This window comes from Gambusia affinis, linkage group LG14 (assembly GCF_019740435.1).
Source record: "Gambusia affinis linkage group LG14, SWU_Gaff_1.0, whole genome shotgun sequence".
NCBI classification, from domain to species: domain Eukaryota; kingdom Metazoa; phylum Chordata; class Actinopteri; order Cyprinodontiformes; family Poeciliidae; genus Gambusia; species Gambusia affinis.
The window spans coordinates 776,285-796,284 of NC_057881.1; the positions used below are offsets into that span (position 1 = coordinate 776,285).

Consider the following 20,000-nt stretch of genomic DNA (forward strand, 5'->3'; position numbering starts at 1 on the left):
AATCATGTTTTGATAATGTATAACGTTTGCCCTCTCAGATCAATAAACTGATTTTGTACAGAACGTTTCACACTAGAACGGGAAGATATCAAATATTCAAAATAAAACCAAACAAAATGGAAATAAAAACTGAAGACAAACAATCTGGATTCTAAGTTTCTGCAAACAAATTTGCCTGAATGGAAATTGAGCTTATTTATATTTTTCATTAATTTCTTACAGTGACAGGCTTATAAAAGGTTAACATGAAGTTTTATTTTACTAAAGCTCAGCAGGGTGCAGGTGGCGCCCTACCTGCCCACCCAGCCTCACCTGGTTCTGAGCGCGCTCCGTTGGCGCCGGGTCAGGCGGCAGCGTCTGGAACAGGAATCCTCTGGAGCTCCTGGGGGCCAGCGGGTTCCCCTCCGACAGGCTGGCCAGCTTCTGCAGCACGGCGGCCGGCTGGCTCAGCAGGGAGCCCCTCCTCACCTGGAAGAGAGCCGGGTCACTCAGAGCAGCTGCCGACCCGTCGGAACCGACCCACCCGGACGGTTCTGGAGGACGAGACCCACCTGGACGGGCTGGGAGGGTTTCTGGAACGGGTTCAGAGCTGCTGCAGTCCTCTGGTCCGACTGAGGCGGTTCTGTTAGCAACAGGTCAGAGTTAGGTTCTGATCCGATAAACCAGCAGAACCTGGGACCGGGCCGGACCGGACCCACCTTTCCTCTGCAGCGTTCTGGCCGTCAGCTTCTTGGCCAGCTTCATGAACCGACTGTCCTCGTCTCCGATCTGCTCGTCCTCTCCGTCCGGATCCTCTCCTTTCCGAGTTTTCTGCTCCATCTGAGACACACGGGTCAGACCCGGTTCCGTCCGCAGCAGAACCGTGATGAAGGTGGGACCTACCTGCTCTCGGAGCCACTGCTCCCTCTCCAGCCGGTCCTTCCTCCTCTGGATCTCAGCCGGGTCCACGTCGTCCTCTTCCTCCCCGTCTTCCTCTCCGTCCGCGGCTGACCCGTCGAACCCGGCATCTGGACCAGAGGACACACACCGAGGCCCGGTTCAGAGGTTCTGCTGACCCAGCAGGTTTAAAACCGGCTGCTTCAAACAGAACCAGTCCATCTGCTGAGGTCGTTAAAAAATGGCCAACAACATTTTTACGGTCGGATCTTCTGTGTTTTTAACGGTTCTGTCCAGATGGTCCAGTAGACCCGGTTTGATTCAGAACCAAAACTTCATCATCAGATCCATCTGCTGTGGTTCCCTTTTTTAAAAATAAACTAATTAAACGAGGTAAGCACAAACAACAGTTTCAGTCTGTAGAGGGAATACAAAGTAAAACTGATAAGAAATAAATAAATCAATAACTAAAATAGCAACAAGGGGATTCAGATTTTAGGGTAATGATGGCCAATTCTGTTAATATTTTAGTCAGGTATTCATATGATTCAATACATTTGAAAGATTTCAAATAAAACTGGAATTCAGATAAAAATAATAATAAAGAATGTTACCAGAAAAACATCAAGTTACAACAGAGTTCTACGGTTTCGTTTTTCCAATAAGTCTCCAAAAGTTGTCTTATCTCTAGAAACAGATTCAGAGCAATTTTCCGTTTCATCCATTTTCTAAGCAGTTGCAACATTTTTTTGTTTTCATTGCGTTCATAGAAGACGTGATCTATCGTTTCTATGTCGCTTTCACAGAATGAGCTTTTATTGTCTCTAATATTGAAACGATTTCAGCTCTTCTGAGGCGTAAATTACATTTAAATTTTAAACTGTTTCTTTAGATTTCGGTTTGTTGTGGTTCTCAATTAATCACACAACCAACCTGTTCCCCTCCTGGCCTGTGGGGGCGCTGCACCAACAACCACTGAAGGAAACCACACAAAAACCTCTGAAGACACTGAGAGCAACTTCCTTCTTCACCAGATGGAAACAAGATGGAGGCGTCAGATTTTAGTGTTGGAGGATTTCTCTTTAGTCTTTGGCTGAAGACCAGGAGACATTTCTGATGCTAGCGCTAGGCTAACATGTTAGCTTTGGTTGGATTTACCTAGAATGCCCTGCGCTGTAGTCCACTTCCTGCTTTTTTAGCTGCAGATGCATCCTTCGAATGAATCAAGTGTGAACGTCAAAACTGCATTTTAGGCAATAAAATTTTAAAATGAGTTTACAAAGTTATCAGAAACAATTCTAAACTATTTGCGTCTTTTAATGCTTTTCAAATGTGGCGTTCCAAGGCCAAGTGGGTAAATAAAAAAGAAATGAAGGTTGGAAGCCGCTCTGCTTTACTGAGTCAATCTTTAGCAATTTGAGCTCCAAAAGTCAAAAATTTCTTAGCATGAAAAGTTAAAAAATTGAACCTCAGAAATGTTTAGAAAAGCTCGGATATTTTTCTGAGATTTCTCTGAAAACTAAACATTTTTAGAACATTTTTGACTCTTGTAGAAAATAAATCGTTACTCTTTTCTCTCTACAGAGGCGCCGATTACCCTTCAACAGATTTTCAGTTGGGATCATTTCTGACCCCGTGTCTCCAGTTTGGACCCGGTTCTGACCCGGTCGGCTCACCGATGTTCTTCCAGCGGAAGCGGCGCGCTCGGCCCGGTCCGTCCGAGTGCAGGTCGCCGTCGGCCAGGTAGCGGTCCTGGTACAGCCTCAGCCGCCGCTTGTCGTCGTCCAGGATCTGCTTCCTGTGGAGAGGAAGCCGTCAGCCGGACCGTTTCAGAACCGGGTCGGCCTGCGGAGCCGGGTCGGCGGCCCGGACTCACATGTGGATCTTGTTGACTTGGTTCTGAAGCTCTTCGTCTGACGGGAGCTCCTCCAGCAGCTCCTCTTCCTCGTACTCGCTGTCTCGGTCGCCCTCCTCATCGTCGCTGCCGATGTCACTTCCTGAGAGCTCCGCCTCCGACTCCACGTAGTCCATCAGCGCCCTGCGACCAGAACCGGAACCAGAACCGGGTTTTTACAGCAGAACCCTCACACTGAGGTTAGCTTAGCTTAAATGATTTACATTTTCTTCTTCTCTGATCGACGAGGAGCGAAGACGCCCTGCAGCTCCTCCTCTTCCTCATCATCTTCCTCTTCCTCCTGTGAATCCAATCATGTGATTCAGCTTTTCCAGGAACCATTAAACGTCCAGACTCAGGAAACTTCCTCACCTTTTCACTTTCTACATCCGACAGAAGATGAAACTCGCAGTCCTCCTCTTCCTCCTCTTCCTCCTCCTCCTCTTCCTCCTCCTTCTCCACCTCTTCCTCCTCCTCCTCTTCAGCCTTCGTCTCTCTTTGTGGGAGGAAACGAAAAGCAGAAGTTTAACCCTCAGATAAACTTCTGTTTAACCGTTTCCTGTCTCTTTTTCTCTAGAAGGAAGTCGGATCGGTCTTTGGTACCGTTCTGCCGCCGGTGAAGCCGAGTCAGCAGAATCTGAAACCAGAATCAACAGAAACCATCAGATGAAAATGTTTTTAAAAATTAAAGAAAAATCTTAAAGATTTTATAGTTAAATGTTCCAACAGTTAAATATTTATTTCATCAACACGATAAAAACTTCTGATGCCTGATCCAGTTCCTGCTCCAGAACCAGAACCCACCTGGACTGGGGAACCTCCCGGAGCAGAGCCCCATCAGCTCCTGCATGTTGTCCTCCTCTTCCTCCTTCCTCTCCTCCTCTTCCTCAGCAGCGGTCTGCGGAAACGCTCCGGAGCAGAACCCCAGCAGCTCGTCCTGCGCCGGGCCGGTCGGCGCCGACCCGAAGCGGCCGGAGCAGAGCTCCAGCAGCGCCCCCATCTGGGCGTCCATGGCGTTCTCGTCCAGGCTGTCCAGCAGCAGCTGCCTCTTGTGGGTCGCCCCGGGTCGCGACCCCACGTTCAGGAATCCGTCGGCGTCCAGCAGCTGGGACTGGACCTCGTCCTCCAGGCAGAACCGGGCCTGGGAGTCCCCGCCCAGAACCGGGCCGCTCGCCGCGGCGCCGGGGGACGACGGCGCGTACAGGTCCTGGGAGTCCTCCACCGGGAGGCAGAGGGACGGCTCCGACAGCCGGCCGGAGCTCTGGGTGGGGGAGAACGGTCAGAACCGGGTCAGAACACACATCCACAGCAGCAGTACAAACCCAGCGAACCCGGGGTCAGAGGTCAGGCCACCTTGGAGGCGGAGCCGAGGATGCTGGGCCGGAAGAAGCAGGGCGACGGGGAGCGCAGGGCGGCGGCGTGGGGCCCGCGGGCGGCGGAGCGCTGCTGGTTGACCGGCTGGTAGGAGGTCAGCATGGAGCCGGGCAGCTCCAGGCTGCTGGTGTGGCTGCAGTCCTCCTCTGGAGACACGGAAACATGGAGACATGAGGACACGGAGACACGGAGGGTTTCAAATGTTGCTTCAAGTTCAGAACCAGCTGCAGCATCGCCAGCCGTTCTCTGTGCCAAGACATTTTTCCCCAGAATGCACCTGGCATCGGGTTGGCCACAGAAGGACCCATGTAAATTTGTCCTGGGTAAATTTACACTTTGCAGTGACAGTCAGGAAAAACTAACGAGCCAACTTAGCAGCTAGTTAGCATAGCGTCAACCGCCTTGAGTCACAAAATGTAATTAAGATGCTGGCGACTGAAACTTTGCCTGAGTGAAAGTCCCCGAGGAAAAATAGAAATATTCCTTCTAGGACAAAGATGTGCGATTAATTGAAAACCGACTTGGATGTTTTTAAATGAATTCAAGACATTTTAAGGCTTTCGTGTTCAATGCTTGCGCCATGTTGGACTCACCGGTCTTGCCGGACACATCTGGTCCAGACTTCCTCACCCCGTCCCTGGAAGACAGGACAGCCGTCAGGAAGGAGTCCCGACCGGATCGGCGCCGCGGCCGGATCGGTACCGGATCAAACTCACCCGGTCCGGGAGCAGGAGCTGCCCGGGAACAGCATCAGCGTCCCGTCCATGTGGAAACGATCCGGAGTCTGAGCGGCGGGAGAAAGGCTGCGGACGCTCCGAGCCGCGTTCTCCTCTTCCTCCTTGCTCTCCTCTTCCTCGCCACCATCACCACCCAGTAGGTCGTCCACATTCTGCCAGTTACACACCAGTTGAAGAGCCTGAGTTATAGCGACTACAGCAGCAGCCTGTCGGGTTTTCACCTCTTCCTCAGACTCATCCGTCATTTCTTCCTCTTCCTCCTCTTCCTCGTCCCCACAGTCTTCGTTGTCGAGGCGATGCAGCTCGGCTTTTCGCGCTCGCTCCTCCTTCCGGCGCTGGGCCATGGCGAGCTGCAGCCGCTGCTTCAGGGTCAGAAGTTTCTCTCCTGCAGAGACAAAAAGAAAACAGAGAATTGAAAATTAGAAACGCCATCAGGACCGAGGAACATGGCGCCGTCTCAGGAACGCGCCAGCATGTCGGACCATGACGTCACCCACCCGGCTTGGTGGCGGCCGGCTCTTCGGCTCCCTCCTTCACTGTGACGGTAACGGTCTCTGAGCGCAGCTCCTCCTGGCCAGAGGGGGCGCCGTCTTTACGGATGACGGTGAGCTGAACGGTGCGCTCCACCGGCGGACGGACCGGCGCCTGGACGTGTCGCAGGTAGCGCTCCTTCAGGGCCGCCACTCCTGTTGACCAGCAGATCTGGGTTAGACTGTGATTCCGGACTCTGACGGTGATCCGGGCCGGTCCGGACCCGGCCGATCCCGTTTCTCACCTGGGTTGCAGTGAGGTGGATCGAGCTGAACAAACACGCCGTCATCAGGACTCAGCTTGGCCGGCGGCGGCGGGTCCAATCCAAGCTCCTTCAGGCGAGACAGTCGGTCCTTCTTTGGTCTGGCTGGTTCCGGTGCAGACGGCGGAACCGGGTCGGACTGAGGTTCTGAGGTTGCTTGGTTCTGCTCCGGTCCACCGTCAGGAAGCGGTTCTGCAGAATCGGCACCGAGAGACTCCTGCAGAGTTTCTGAGAGCAGCAGCATCGGACCGGACTCCGGTTCCGGTTCCTCTGCAGGGAGGTTCTGCTGCTGTGGGGAGGAGGCGGCCACAGGTGCAGGTAAGGACCGGATCTGATTGGACGAAAGATCCAGGGAGGGCGGAGCATCCTGCTGGGTGGGCGGAGCCTCCAGCATCAGCTCCGAATATCTGGAAGATCTGAGAGAGAAAATTAACTTCAATATTAAATGATTGATGAGTTGATCAGGTAATCAGTACCTCAGTATCAAACACTGAGTAATTTCTTTGGTACTTTACCAACTCTGGTCAGAGGTCAGAGGTCAGATTTAGAGGTAAGGTGTGAATTTAGTTCAGCTCAGGAATAGACTAGTAATGACTAAAGTACAAATAAAATGACCAGCATAGTAAAAATACTCCTAAAAGTTACTCCAGTAAATGTAACTAGTTACTATCCAATGGTGATGGAAAATATCTGGGATAGGAGTAATTACTGGAACTAACCAGTGGCAGTCAATGCAAAGTGTGTGTGTCTCTCTCTCTCTGTGTGTGTCTCTCTCTCTCTCTGTGTGTGTCTCTCTCTCTCTCTCTGTGTGTGTCTCTCTCTCTCTCTGTGTGTGTGTCTCTCTCTCTCTCTGTGTGTGTCTCTCTCTCTCTGTGTGTGTGTCTCTCTCTCTCTGTGTGTTTCTCTCTCTCTCTCTGTGTGTCTCTCTCTCTCTCTGTGTGTGTCTCTCTCTCTCTCTCTCTGTGTCTCTCTCTGTGTGTGTGTCTCTCTCTCTCTCTCTGTGTGTGTGTTTCTCTCTCTCTCTCTCTCTGTGTCTCTCTCTCTGTGTGTGTGTCTCTCTCTCTCTCTCTGTGTGTGTGTCTCTCTCTCTCTGTGTGTGTGTGTCTCTCTCTCTCTCTGTGTGTCTCTCTCTCTCTCTGTTTACTTCAGCAGGGCCATGGCGGGCCCCTGGGGTCGGGCCCTCCTCCTGTAGAACTGCTGGATGGTTTTGGGTTCAGGGATGTGGTACGGCAGGCCGAGGCTGGACTCTGTGGAGACGGAGAACAGGTTGAGCCTTCAGGACGGCGCCACCACTCATCGGTGATGGCGGCGGCGGCGAACCTCGGACCAGACGCTGCGACTCGCTGTGCAGCTGCTTCATGGCCTCCCTGCTGGCGCGAGCCGCTCTCCTCTCCTGCACACAGAACGAGAACAAAGTTTCAGGACTCGGCTCAACCTCCTGAAGTCTTGCTGCGTTTTAGCGTCACGGACCACGCGGCGGGGTTTCTCTGGAGCCTCTTCATCCTCCTCCTCTTCCTCCTGCAGTCAGAGCGAAGCCTCAGTCAGAGGAACCAGAAACAACCTGCAGCAGTGGGAGGAGCAGAGCTCCTGCTTTTACCTCCTGGTGTCTCATCTTCATCCTGACTGCAGCTCTGATGGCATCCAGAGACTCTTCCTCTTCCTCCTCTTCCTCAGCCAGGCCGGTGTCGAACAGGTCCGGGTCTCCCAGAGGACAGCCGCTGTCGTTCAGAACCACAGGAAGTGCTCCGTCCTGAAGAGACCAGATTAAAATGACTCTCTCCATCTGAACGCTAGAACCTGTTCAGGATGAAGACTCACCTCCTCTTCCTCACAGAACCGCTCCGCTTTCTTCTTCTTCTTCAGTTTCTCCATCGCTTTGCAACGTTTATTCTTCTTCTCGTGATTTCTCTGACTCTTCTCCCTCTTCTTCACATCCCCCTCACTGTCATCAGGAGCCTGGCTGCTCGTCCTGCTGCTCCGCCCCCACTCCTCAGGCTCCGCCTCCTCGCTGCTGGAGGCAGGCGACCTCTGACCCCCAACCACATCCATGCACTTCTCTTCCTCTTCCTCGCTGTCTACGATGGCGTTTCGCCGAGGCTTTCTGCGAGCTGCGACGTCTTCATCGTCTGAATCTGAAAAACAAACCGGGTCGTTCAGAACCAGAACCTTTCCTGATTACTGAAGGAATACAGAGCAGTAATGAAGCCAAAACTACACAAAAATATAAACTTTTAAGATAAAAAAAACCCTTCATCTTTAAACCTGTTCTACCAGAACTCCTTTAGTTTCAGTTTATGTACCTGGAACAGCGTCTCTTGTGTCAGCCGTCGTCATGGTAACCGCCTCCTCGGCCGGCGAGCCCATCCCACTGTCAGAGTCGCTGTCCGGCGTCGTCTGGGCCTCAGCTGGCGGCGCTTCAGCCTGAAAACGAGACGGCTTCACTAGAGAGGAGAAGCAGAACAGAAAACCTTCCACAGGCCAAAGGCACGTTTACAGCAAGGGTGTTCAAAGTGGGGCGCAGGGGCCATTAACGGCCCCTGGACTGATTTAGTGTGGCCCCCCCAAACACAATTCACTAATAAAATAGAACAAAACTATGACTAAAATCTAAATTTAATTACAAAAATGTTGGATGCAACATAAAGTGTCGTCACGGTAACCAGGATCACATCTACTCATCAACTTACAGATAGAAACTTTATTAATCCCTTTGGGCGTTTACGGTCTAAATTACACCTTTGTGCTCCAGATTCTGATTTTAACTGAAGTTGGCTGAATGCAGGACGTGTTTTTGATGAAGATCTTGATTTTATTGCTGTGAATTGATTCAAAATTTGATCAGTTTTCTTCAACTGATTCCGAAAATAAACAAACGGTACATTTCATTTAATAAAGAAAAAACATTTCAAGTTTTGGTTCTTTGCTCCTGTTCCGACAAAAGAAACTGATTGCTTAATTAAAACAGTTCACGCTTAGTTTATTGCTGAGTAGGTTAAAAAATGTTTTTTTGGCCAAAAGGAACTTTCAAGTTACAATTTTGGGCCATGTGACAAAGCTTGAACACCCATGCTCTGCAGTAAACATGCATCATTGAGATCACATTTTTAATTTTATAAAAAATATATTCATATTAATTAAATGTATGAAATCTTTAAGTTTGCATTTTGGTCAAAACATGTTTGGTTCACTTTAAGTGAACGCCCTGTTTTATGTAGAACAGCAGTGAATCTTCTGGTTTTATTTATGGTTTATGGTGATTATGAAGTGTTCCCAGTGAGTTTGTCTGTTCAGTTTCCCTTCAGCCTGGACGCTGATTACAGGATCCTGGATGTGACCTGAATGACCCCACGGAGGATAAAGCTTCACTGAAACCTGCATTCATCCAGAACCAGAGGGAGGCCATTTTACAGTTCAGACCGGCCGAGTGGAAACCCAGGGTACCAGCTGGGTAGCCCGGGTTCGGTTCTGTAAGGCGGGTTTCTGTTTAAACCCAGGCCGACCTGCAGCTGTGGCGCCTGGAAGCAAACAATGAAGCATCATGGCTTCATTCCTCCTAAACTTTACTCCTGGAAACCGCCTCAAACTGAACACACTGAGGTCCATCTCCTGCTCTCCGAACCCAGGTTGCTGAACCATGAGTTGTTAGCAGCGGATAAACAAATTAAAGTCCATTTTAATCAGAATCTTGATGAAAAAAAACCAGGCCTCAGTCCAGCCAGTCCTATACTACAGGCTAACCTAGCTCACAAGCTAAGCGGCTAGCTCTCTGCTCATTTTAACATCACAGTTCAGAACCTAAAAATACACAAATAGAACCGGAACCAGGAGTTAGAACCACAGAAACCCAGTAGCCCCACTTATAAACTCGGTGCTTTACCTGCTGCTGGGACACAACCAGGCTCATCTCAGTTCGGACGGCTCCTCCGGATTAAAACCCAACTATCCCGCTCAGTCGACCCGACGCTGAAAGTACCGCTTCTGTGACACCACCGAGTAAAGAACTTGTTCTGATCTTTAGGTCCACATTCAGGTCCAGATTACCCGGTTCCCCGCACACAGCCCCTCTTCCTCCCGCCTGACCCGCTCTCACGTAGCGCAGTTTAAGCTTTGGCGCGTCGAGACAGCTGGAGCTCCGCTTCTATCAGAGAGCTGCCAATCAACCGCTTCTCCTCCAGCCATTGGTCCGTTCTGGACTCTTGGATCCGCCCACTGTGACGACACAACTTAGGGAGGGAATAAAAGCAGCGCGAAAACAGTAAGAAAGAAATATTATTTCCTTAATTTAATAATGTTTTTAAAACATTTTGCCATAATTTATTTTTTATGTCTAGTCACGCTAATTTAATTTGATTAGTGTTGCAATCGCATTTATGTGTTATAGCTTCGCATAATTTAGTAGTAACTGTTTTGGTACAACAGTTGAATGTTGTACTATGTTACTATGACAGGTTTAAAGCTGTCATTTTAATAACCAGCTGACCAGCATTATTTTTTAAGATGAGAATCCTTGAGTCATTATAAAAACTGAGTTGAAAAGAGCCGCTTGCAGCTGAAGACATGTGAGAGGATAAACTAAGTGATAATTGGAGCAAACATCAATGTCATAGATTAACTTATTGGGATGACGGTGGCACTGGTGATGTGACTTTAACAGTATAATCTAATGGTTAAATTATAGTTTGATGCTTTATTTGTTATTTATAAATTGCACATCATTTTATATATTTTCTCTTCTTAATTGATTTAAATATTTTAATATTTGTTGCGTTGGTTGCTGTTTTGCATCTTTATGTGAAAGCTATGCATTTATGCAGCACACTTATATTTTGCAATATTTTTTATTTGTTTTATTTTATAAATTTTTATTTTTATCCATAATTTCTTTTCTCCAGATATTTTCATTCAGTTTTTGACTAGTCTTTGCTGCAGACCATTTTCAGAATAAATGTGCATTAGCCGAAGCCACATAACATCGACTTATTGTTCACCGTAGCCTCTAAGGCTTTTGAACTCAAATAAATGGTTTCTGAACATTCATTTTTGTGGCTTACACACACATTATAATCTATCTTATTGTTTTGTTTATGTTTTACAGAATATATGTTAATTTTTTTGTTTTAAACTAAAGTTCATATTTCATGAACTGGATCATGTTTTGATATTTATGTTGTGATACAAGAATCAGACTGATAAATTGATAAGTTACTAACGGAAATTGACGATTATATTTGGCTTTAATTTAAAATTTTAATCTTAGTTTAAATTTTTTATTCTTTTATGTAAAACTTGAGTATTTGACATCTTAGACTCTTAAGCAAAAACGTAAAGGTTTCTATGACCTATTAGTTTTTCTATTGATAACATGTAAAGTTATTTTGTTAAATACCTCTAGGTGTTTTTATATTTAATGTCAAATTAATTATTAAATATTGAGTGTCTGCATTTTGATGTATGGTTTATTTCTTCATTTTTTAATGGCATTTGGGAAGCCACGTTTTGATACATTACAGCCACCTACTGGAATAGAATGTGGACGCTAAACCGATTTATAAACTAAACAAAACTAAACCAAAAAGTAAATACAATAAAAAATAAAATTAAAAAAACAAACACAGAAGAAAAAACTTATTCTTTTCACTAATTTCGTTTTTAAAAACATCAAGTTGTTTTTAAAAGTGCGCTACACCCTCTTTGCGCATGCGCACAATAGACTGTAGGACTGCTAAGGGGCACATGCGCAGCTCGAAATCCCCAGCAGTACCAACGGTGAGTCCGACGGCAGCAGCCAGCGGAGCGTCCATCTCCAGTTTCCTTTAATCAGACACCAACAGCTTCGACATACCGCCCCCAATTTCAGCCTCGGTACGGAGCCGCCAGGCCGGGACAGAGACGGAGAGAGAGGCCTCGGCCATGGAAGCGCTCGGACCAGGTAAGACCCGTCCCACACCGCGGAGCAGCGGGCGGAGGGCGGGAGGCGTGTGTGGAGGCGGCGCGCTTCACTGGGGGCCGAGGCTGTCGTGAGGCCTCCACGGAGATCCCACCGAGGCCCGAACCGTGGTCCCCGAGAGTGTTAGTGGGAGGTGGGGGGTGTATTTTTGCCTGTGTGGGGGGTCTGAGTGTGTTTAGAGTGAGTCTCTGCTGGTATTGTGTGTCGGAGGGGATTTAACTGGGACCTTCCTTCCTTCCTTCCTTCCTCCTTCACGCTGTGTTTACGCTGCTGTTTATTCTGCTTCGCAGCTTCACGCTCATTCTTTTCCTCTCAAAATGTCGTCGAAATCCGCCTGAAAACCCTGAAATCTCCTCACCGCCGTCAGCGGCTGCCTGCCTGGAGCCAAGCTCTCAGCGATGGGCGGAAAAACAAAATGAAAGCTGCTTTAAAAACACAGCGCGTTTCGGTGGTTGAGCGACCCAGCGTGCGGGGTTCTTCGGGCTCGTTGTTTTCGGTTTTTCTGCGGGGCTGTCATCGGTTCACGCGCTTCTCCTTGAGCCGCAGCCACGCGCTCAGTGGTGGTGGTGGACGGATGGCGCTTTTATTGATCCCATCTGCGGCCAGCTCCATCATATTCATCTCCTCTTATATGATAACAAAGACACAGCCTGCCGAAAACACGGCCCGGACACGCACTTACTGCGCCCAGATGCGGTGATTGTGCGTAGAAATCCATTTCATGACCGACCAAATGTGATCACATTTATCAGCCTGGGAGATTAATGAAGAATCTGGTGTTTTTAGTGGCTTTATGTGCTGCTGGTTGGCAGCAGGACTGCGCAACCATCCACAGGTGTGTTGTATGGAAGACCAGAACTGCCAAAAAATCAGATTCCCATTAAATAAACATAGGTGATTAATAAATCTTAATATCTCAATAAGTGGAATTAAAATTATTTCACTTTAATTTTTGTTTACCTTGCTGCTACATCTGATTATTCAGAAGAGAATAGAATATTTATATCCTATTATGGTACAGACTGATTAAGTTTCTCAGACTGACAGTTTTCTTTCCCTACAAGTTAAATGACTCAATATCTGCTTGATGAACTAATTTAAAGCACCAAATAATTTTTTTCCCACTGATGTCAAACCAGGAAAAATATCAGATAATGGTTTTAATTTGTAACATTATTTTTGTTTTAGTTTTTAAAAGTAATTTTAATTAGAGAGGTTTACCTAAAGCTGTATGTATGTTTTTGTGAAAAACCAGATTAGAAACGCAGAGACAGCTGTCCAGTGTTAGGTGAGGTGTTGACTGAACAGGTAAATGTTTCTCAGGTGTGACGGTCTGGGGTTAAACCCGATTTCCACCTGCGGACTCAACAGTTGTTTGAAAAGAGGAAGTTTGGGGGTGTTGTTTCAGCTAATTCTGGGTCTTTTTCTGCAGAACAGAGGAGGCCGAGCTGGGATGACTCACAGTCAGAAAGAGCAGCAACAAGTGAAATGAGGAAATTTGTTTCTATGTTAATGGAAAACCAGAATGATGATTATTTAATTTAAAATATTATATTATATTATATTAAGAGCAGAAGGTTGTCGGAGCCTCTTTTCTGGTGATAATAATGCTAAATATTGTTATGATATAATTTTCTTTCTCACCTGTGCTTCCATCCCTCTGTGACCTTTAACCTTTTGGGTAATGTCATCTCCTGCAGCCTGTCGGTCCAACTGACTAAATATTACTTCAGCATGAAAAGTGCAGGTTCATAACACCTGGAATATATTAGCCAACAGTTATTGCTCTGAATATTTCTCATGCTGATGATGGTATATCTGCAGTATATTATGCTGAAGTACTAGAAATGAGTACTGAAGACATAACTAAAGAGGGAAGGCTGTAGAGTAGAGCTTATTATTTAAAAATTTATTTTATAGGTGAGCTGGATTGTTTTGGTGGCAGTTGATATAATCAGAATTGTATAAATATTTAAATCAGTGATGTCCAAACTTTTATGCCCTTGGTCCAAAACTGACTAATTTAAACTAACAGGCCACAAAATACATTAAATTAGAGATGAAAAATTAGTTTAACTTTTTTTTTTTTTTTTTTTTTACCAGTAATGAACAACATTTTCATGAAATCTAAAATCCTTAAAGATGCAAAACACAAAAAAGCTGACATTTTCCAACTTTTTGTGATCATCTATTTTTGTTTTTATTGGTCAAATTTTTACCGTTCTTGACTTGTGGTTGAGGGACTGATCAAAGAGATTTAAGGGCCACAAATGACCCTGGGCCATATGTTGAACACCATGATCTAAATAATACACATTTGTGTCTAAATTAATGTTGTAAATGTGACTTGTGAAAAAGTGTTGCTGCTTTCCGGCTGCTCCTGTGTTTGACTGTTTCTACTGTGAATCGGTGAGAGACGGTGGTCTGCTGGAGACGGTGGTCTGGTGGAGACGATGGTCTGCTGGAGACGATGGTCTGCTGGAGACGGTGGTCTGGTGGAGGCGGTGGTCTGGTGGAGGCGATGGTCTGGTGGAGGCGATGGTCTGGTGGAGGCGATGGTCTGGTGGAGGCGGTGGTCTGGTGGAGGCGATGGTCTGGTGGAGACGATGGTCTGGTGGAGACGATGGTCTGCTGGAGACGATGGTCTGCTGGAGACGATGGTCTGCTGGAGACGATGGTCTGCTGGAGACGGTGGTCTGGTGGAGGCGATGGTCTGGTGGAGACGATGGTCTGGTGGAGACGATGGTCTGCTGGAGACGATGGTCTGGTGGAGACGATGGTCTGCTGGAGACGATGGTCTGGTGGAGGCGGTGGTCTGGTGGAGGCGATGGTCTGGTGGAGACGATGGTCTGGTGGAGACGATGGTCTGCTGGAGACGATGGTCTGCTGGAGACGATGGTCTGCTGGAGACGATGGTCTGCTGGAGACGGTGGTCTGGTGGAGGCGGTGGTCTGGTGGAGGCGATGGTCTGGTGGAGGCGATGGTCTGGTGGAGGCGATGGTCTGGTGGAGGCGATGGTCTGGTGGAGACGATGGTCTGGTGGAGGCGGTGGTCTGGTGGAGGCGATGGTCTGGTGGAGACGATGGTCTGGTGGAGACGATGGTCTGCTGGAGACGATGGTCTGGTGGAGGCGGTGGTCTGGTGGAGACGATGGTCTGGTGGAGGCGATGGTCTGGTGGAGACGGTGGTCTGGTGGAGGCGATGGTCTGGTGGAGACGGTGGTCTGGTGGAGGCGATGGTCTGGTGGAGGCGGTGGTCTGGTGGAGACGGTGGTCTGGTGGAGACGGTGGTCTGGTGGAGACGGTGGTCTGGTGGAGACGATGGTCTGGTGGAGGCGATGGTCTTAAAAAGTTTTTTTCTGAGCTGTTCATCTAGTTCCTGCAGGAAAGTTAAATTAAAGTATGTTTGGTTTTGTTTTCAGGATAAATGAATCTTCCATCATTAGTGTAAAAATCAGTTTGTTTGTTTTTAGATGAGCTGTGAGTGTTTTTATCGTTTAATAACCAGCCACTTCTCAGTGTTGTTGTCTGAGTCTGTTTAATGTCTGAAATAAAATCAGAAGCAGGAACTCCAGCATCTCCAGCCACCGGAAGCATCAGGAAGCAGAACTTTAATCTGAGTTTACGTGATAAATATCAATAATCTATTAATTACTAAATTTACTATGTGCAAACCTCCTGCCTCAATTAAAATCCATTTGGGCTGAAACAGTCAGATTAATGGTGATGAATCAATTTCTGAAATGATCGTCAACTAATTTAGGAATCTATAAATTGTTAACTGGATTATACAAACTATAAGAATGAGCTATAAGAACATCCAGAACAGAAATTAACCCAAAACTGCAAAAATATATAAAGGTTTAGCATTTAAGATAAAAACCTTCTCTGTCTGTAAATCTCTAGAAGTAGTTTTAGCTTCACCTGGTTCACATTCTGCAGATAAATCTCCTTTTCTCCAATCACCTTTTTTCCCCTAATCAATTATTAATCTGTTGATCAATAAGTGAATCCCAGATCAGCTGTAGTCTGCGTTGAGGCCTGAGCTTTTCACACGTTGATTCATCCAGAAAGGCAGCAGTGAGGAATGTTGTTTCCTTCTTGGTATCAAAATGCAACAACTTATTTAAAAAATCTATAGATTTGTTTGCATTTTTATGTATTTTATAATATTTAATAAAATAAGATAAGGTTGTAAAGTGAAAAATCTGCAGAATGTTCCAGTTTTGTTTTAATTCAGTTAATTTTCAGAGTTATTGATTCCTGGAACTATCAATAGCTGCAGCCATGAAATCCTGCAGAATCTTAATGAAATAGTTGAAGTCCAACTGACCTTCAGCCTGCAGGGAGGAAGTTACATCACAATGAAAGAGGACAGGAGGTGAAACCCTGCAGGGTGGGAAGGCAGATTGTTCAGGGCTTTGATTAGTTTCACCAACAGAAGAAACGAGGAGTAGAGGTGAAGATCTGCAGGATCAGTCCAGGTTTCTGCCGATGTTCAGCCTGACTCGGCACCGGGCCGAGAATCTGAGCCCGGCGGCCTCTCTGGTTGCTATGGGCACGCCGGGCGTTAAGCGGTCAGCCCCTTGGTCGGCTGCGTCCGGAAATGGTGGCTGTACTTCCTGTGGCGCTCGGCTCGGTGAGCTTAGTGGGTTGTTGGAGCCGAGACTGTGGGTGGGAGCCAGGATTCGGTTAATCACCAGATGTGATTTATTGATGAATTAACAGGCTGTCAGCTAAACCCAGTCCGAGGTTCAGCTGGTTCCTGGTTCTGTGGGTCCGGCTGAAACTTGCCTGTTGTGAAGATGAGCCGTCAGATAAGTGGAGCTGGATGAGTCATGGGAAAATGACTACAAAAGGATTTTTCTGGGTTTCTTTTCGCCCATCGACCAGATTTCAGTTTCAATAATTCATGGAGTAAAAAAGGAAGCTTTCTGATTTTCAGGATAATTATCTGAATGTACGTTGTAATTTTCTGGTGATGCAGATAGGCCTGTTACGATAACTACGGTAATTTTGCTGAACAATTAATTGTCTCAAAAATTATTGCGATAGACAATAATATTGTTTGAAGACCTTTTTACACTCATTTAATGGAAATGACATAATAATTCATGTGATTTCCAACCAAAGATAGATACACTTTATTTTCAAAAGAACATTTAACACTGGAACTGATAAAATAAACATCCAAAAATAAAATGGATTCTCAGTCTCCATTAACAAAAATGAATAAAAACACCAAAGTGTAAATAAATACTGGATTCAACCAAAAGAGTTCAGATTATGAAGTCTGTAAACCATATTGTCCTTCAGTAATCATTAGATTTAAATAGAGAAGATGGAACATCGACTACCTGATGCAATAGTTCACACTACACGTTAGTTCACTACATTTTCTTAAGACAATCTGAGAACGTTGATGTTCTCAGATTGTCTCTTGTGGTTTCATAACCGATCATCCTGTAGTGTGTGGTGTGTTACGGTAGATCGTTGTGGCGCTCCGATCTAAATCAGGGGTTTTCCCCACTGGGAGCTTAACGCAGCCTGTTGAATGTGACAGGTAGCCAATCAGAAAGCCGGATTCTCCTCCTGCTTTCTGAGGGGAAATTACAGAGGGGAATCCCAAACAGCTGACACGGAGCAACCCGAAGTCCAGCGGACATTGGAGATGATATGTGGAAACAACATTAATGTTTATAAAACATTTGGTGTAAAGAATATAGAAATGATGAGGGGAGGAGTTGGAGCCAAATTGGTACCAGTTGATGAACCCGGTAACTTTTCAGCTGTTCTTCGTTAACGTGACATAAAAAGGTTCTAATGATTTTCATTCAGTCAGGACGTTACGCTGACACTAGAGACACATGCACTGCAGGGAGATTGTAGTAAAGCATTGATTAATACCTGGTTTTAAAATGAGTTCACTGGACTTGTAGCCATTATTTTGTGCCCATTGTTGGACACCACACGGCCCGATGGAACCCGATGGAACCGTTCTACCTAGGATTTCTGTCGGCTAATGTGTGATCTCTCAGGTTTTGGAAATGGGCCGACAATGGGCCGACAGCTCTAAGATGGTGTAGTGTGAACTGGACATTACACTGAGGAAATGAGGAAGGGAGAGTCAGTGGAGAGCAGCGGAGTTGATACTTTTTTCATTCAGTGTCATCAACAGAAAGAGAAAAAGGCTGGAAGAGACGATAATTAAAATGAGGTTGATAGTTTTAATTTACAGCATTAATTGATTTATTGTTTATGTCGACGGGCCTAGATGCAGATTCCCAGGATGTAACTTTAGCTCCTGAGAACTTCAGAAGAAGCAACGGCACATTTCTGCTCATCAAAACGCTTCTTCACTTCTGAACGTGGTTGGAAGTAGATTTCACACTAACAGGGCGGTTCAGTTCACCAACAGGATAATTAGGACACTAACTGGGCAGTTTGGACATGTGGGTCACAGCTCAGGGTTTGGGTCGTTGTCCTTAGCCACGTTTGTTTGGGTCACCTGTCCTGAGGACGACATGAGGCCCTGGTTGCTTCTCCCACTCTTCTCTTAAGGCTCGTCTTCCAAAGTTTGGACTTTCTGTCCTCCATCGACTGTCCCTCTTGTCCCAGAGACTTTTCTGTGTTTGTGGATCCATCTCGAGTCCGGACCAGTTGGATCAGCTGATCTGATGGTTCCCTGAACACACCGTCTAGGTGTCGGGCTGTGTTTTGTAACGCCGATTTGTTCACACCTTCTGCAGCCTCCGGCCTGGTGTTGCCGTCGGTAACCCAGCCAGTTGGATGGAGTGGTCTGAATTATCAGACGTTTCGGGTCACGACAGAACCCATCGGTTGGCGTCATCTCTGAGGTTGGAGTGCAGACGGTTCGGTCCAGAGGAGGGGGGTGGCGTGGGGGAGGGAGCGGAGTGGCGGCGTGTTGTCAGAGCGGCGGCGAGGCTCCTGATTGTCTGTGCTCTCGCGCTTCACTGACTAACTGGAGCGTCATGTTTGGGTTCAGGACCCCCGTGTTCCCTCGGCCTCCATTGCTCCGCTCCCCGTAGCCGGCAGCCCTTCTGGGTCGGTTTTGCTAATCAGGAGATCCAGTTGATGTAACGGAGCGGCGTTGGTTTTGAGCCTGGATCCTCCTTCAGATCTGCTCTTCAGCCTCTAAGTTCACTAAAATGTTTAAAATCCACCAGGTCTTATTATTGTTGCTCAGTGAAGCCATGATGGGATGCTGCCCCCCCATGTGAATGTGGGTGTAAAGTCCAGGGGTGTACTTTCTTTCCAGAGCAGCCGTGCCAACGGTAATCCTGCCATCTGGCCATCTGATGGGGCCCGCTTTGTTCCCCATGGGGGCCAAAGGGGTTGTGTCTGGGTGGAGCTGGGGGACGGCGCATAATAAGAGGTAGTTGTTTCTCCGCCCTCTCCTTGACCTCTGGAGGTCAGAGGTCAGGGCTGACCATCTTTCTTCTTCTGGGGTTCTGAAGCTCAGTTCTGTTTCAGTTCTGTTCTTTGGGTTGCCAGAAAAGCCAGAACTTTTTCCAATCTGTGTATTTTTCTACAGTTTGCATTAAAATAATTATAAAATATCCACTTTAGCTCCAATCTGAGCCTAAAAGTTTCCACCCGACCTCTGAGCTTCAGAGTGACTCAGCTGCTGAGAGCGGCTCCAGTGTTTCCCTGTGAATTTAGATTAAACTTTTAAAATGTCACTAAGAAGAAAAAATAAAATGTGTTGATCGTGTTTCCATCTCCTGGTGAGGAGAGAATCAACCAGGCGGCGCAGAGCGTGACGTCATCAGAGGATGGTTGTAATAAACAGGAAGTGGAGGTTGCTAACTAGCCTGGAGCAGAGACGGTTTGGTTCCTCTGGTCAGGCGCCGGCCCAGCAGAGGATGGGATCGTTCACTACATCAGAACTTATTCAGTAAATCTGTTTCCATCGCTCCTTTAGCATTAACTCTGTCCTGAAAAGCCAAAAACCGCCTCCAGCAAACATAGAAACTGTTTTGTGAAATTGAGGAAGTTATTTTGAATTTTGATATTTCCATAAATATTTTTTATAATGCAATACTTCAAAATGTGAATAAGAATAGGCTATGGAAAAGCATGGCTACTTCTGGGGGTTGTGATTGGTTCTTCTTCTGGACTGGATTCATGATGATGAAAATAAAATAAATAAATTTCCTCCCAGCACGACATGTTTGTCTTATTTCCATCTTAATCATTGTTGGGATTTAATGTCTCTCCATTCTGCTTATTTTACTGCGTCGTCTATGTCATTATTGATTATTAGTGACGTGGCGTTTATTTATCAGTAAGCTGGTTTTTATCCGGAGAAACGCCTGGCATTAAAGAGGAAGTACAACGGAGCAGATCCTGCTGCTGG

General features: G+C 46.7%; 2 protein-coding genes across 2 annotated transcripts in view; one reads left to right on the top strand and one right to left on the bottom strand.

Moving 5' to 3' along the window:
• The window catches only part of LOC122844226 (claspin), an 11,350-nt gene extending 1,562 nt beyond the window's left edge, over window positions 1-9,788 (bottom strand). The window contains exons 1-23 of the mRNA XM_044139480.1: window positions 9,552-9,788; window positions 7,975-8,095; window positions 7,493-7,806; window positions 7,272-7,424; window positions 7,145-7,192; window positions 6,995-7,067; window positions 6,819-6,921; window positions 5,657-6,090; window positions 5,379-5,567; window positions 5,103-5,266; window positions 4,861-5,033; window positions 4,738-4,781; window positions 4,124-4,290; window positions 3,575-4,031; window positions 3,374-3,407; window positions 3,143-3,266; window positions 2,995-3,071; window positions 2,753-2,914; window positions 2,553-2,674; window positions 883-1,007; window positions 699-819; window positions 552-622; window positions 313-468 (exon numbers count right to left, since the gene is read on the bottom strand). Coding sequence (XP_043995415.1) covers window positions 313-468; window positions 552-622; window positions 699-819; window positions 883-1,007; window positions 2,553-2,674; window positions 2,753-2,914; window positions 2,995-3,071; window positions 3,143-3,266; window positions 3,374-3,407; window positions 3,575-4,031; window positions 4,124-4,290; window positions 4,738-4,781; window positions 4,861-5,033; window positions 5,103-5,266; window positions 5,379-5,567; window positions 5,657-6,090; window positions 6,819-6,921; window positions 6,995-7,067; window positions 7,145-7,192; window positions 7,272-7,424; window positions 7,493-7,806; window positions 7,975-8,095; window positions 9,552-9,578 — 3,459 coding nt within the window. The 5' untranslated portion in view covers window positions 9,579-9,788. The remainder of the gene's footprint in view (window positions 1-312; window positions 469-551; window positions 623-698; window positions 820-882; window positions 1,008-2,552; window positions 2,675-2,752; window positions 2,915-2,994; window positions 3,072-3,142; window positions 3,267-3,373; window positions 3,408-3,574; window positions 4,032-4,123; window positions 4,291-4,737; window positions 4,782-4,860; window positions 5,034-5,102; window positions 5,267-5,378; window positions 5,568-5,656; window positions 6,091-6,818; window positions 6,922-6,994; window positions 7,068-7,144; window positions 7,193-7,271; window positions 7,425-7,492; window positions 7,807-7,974; window positions 8,096-9,551) is intronic.
• A 1,590-nt stretch (window positions 9,789-11,378) lies between these two features.
• Window positions 11,379-20,000, top strand: part of ago4 (argonaute RISC component 4) — a 22,734-nt gene continuing 14,112 nt past the window's right edge. The window contains exon 1 of the mRNA XM_044139516.1: window positions 11,379-11,603. Within this exon, the coding sequence (XP_043995451.1) occupies window positions 11,585-11,603 (19 nt within the window). The 5' untranslated portion in view covers window positions 11,379-11,584. The remainder of the gene's footprint in view (window positions 11,604-20,000) is intronic.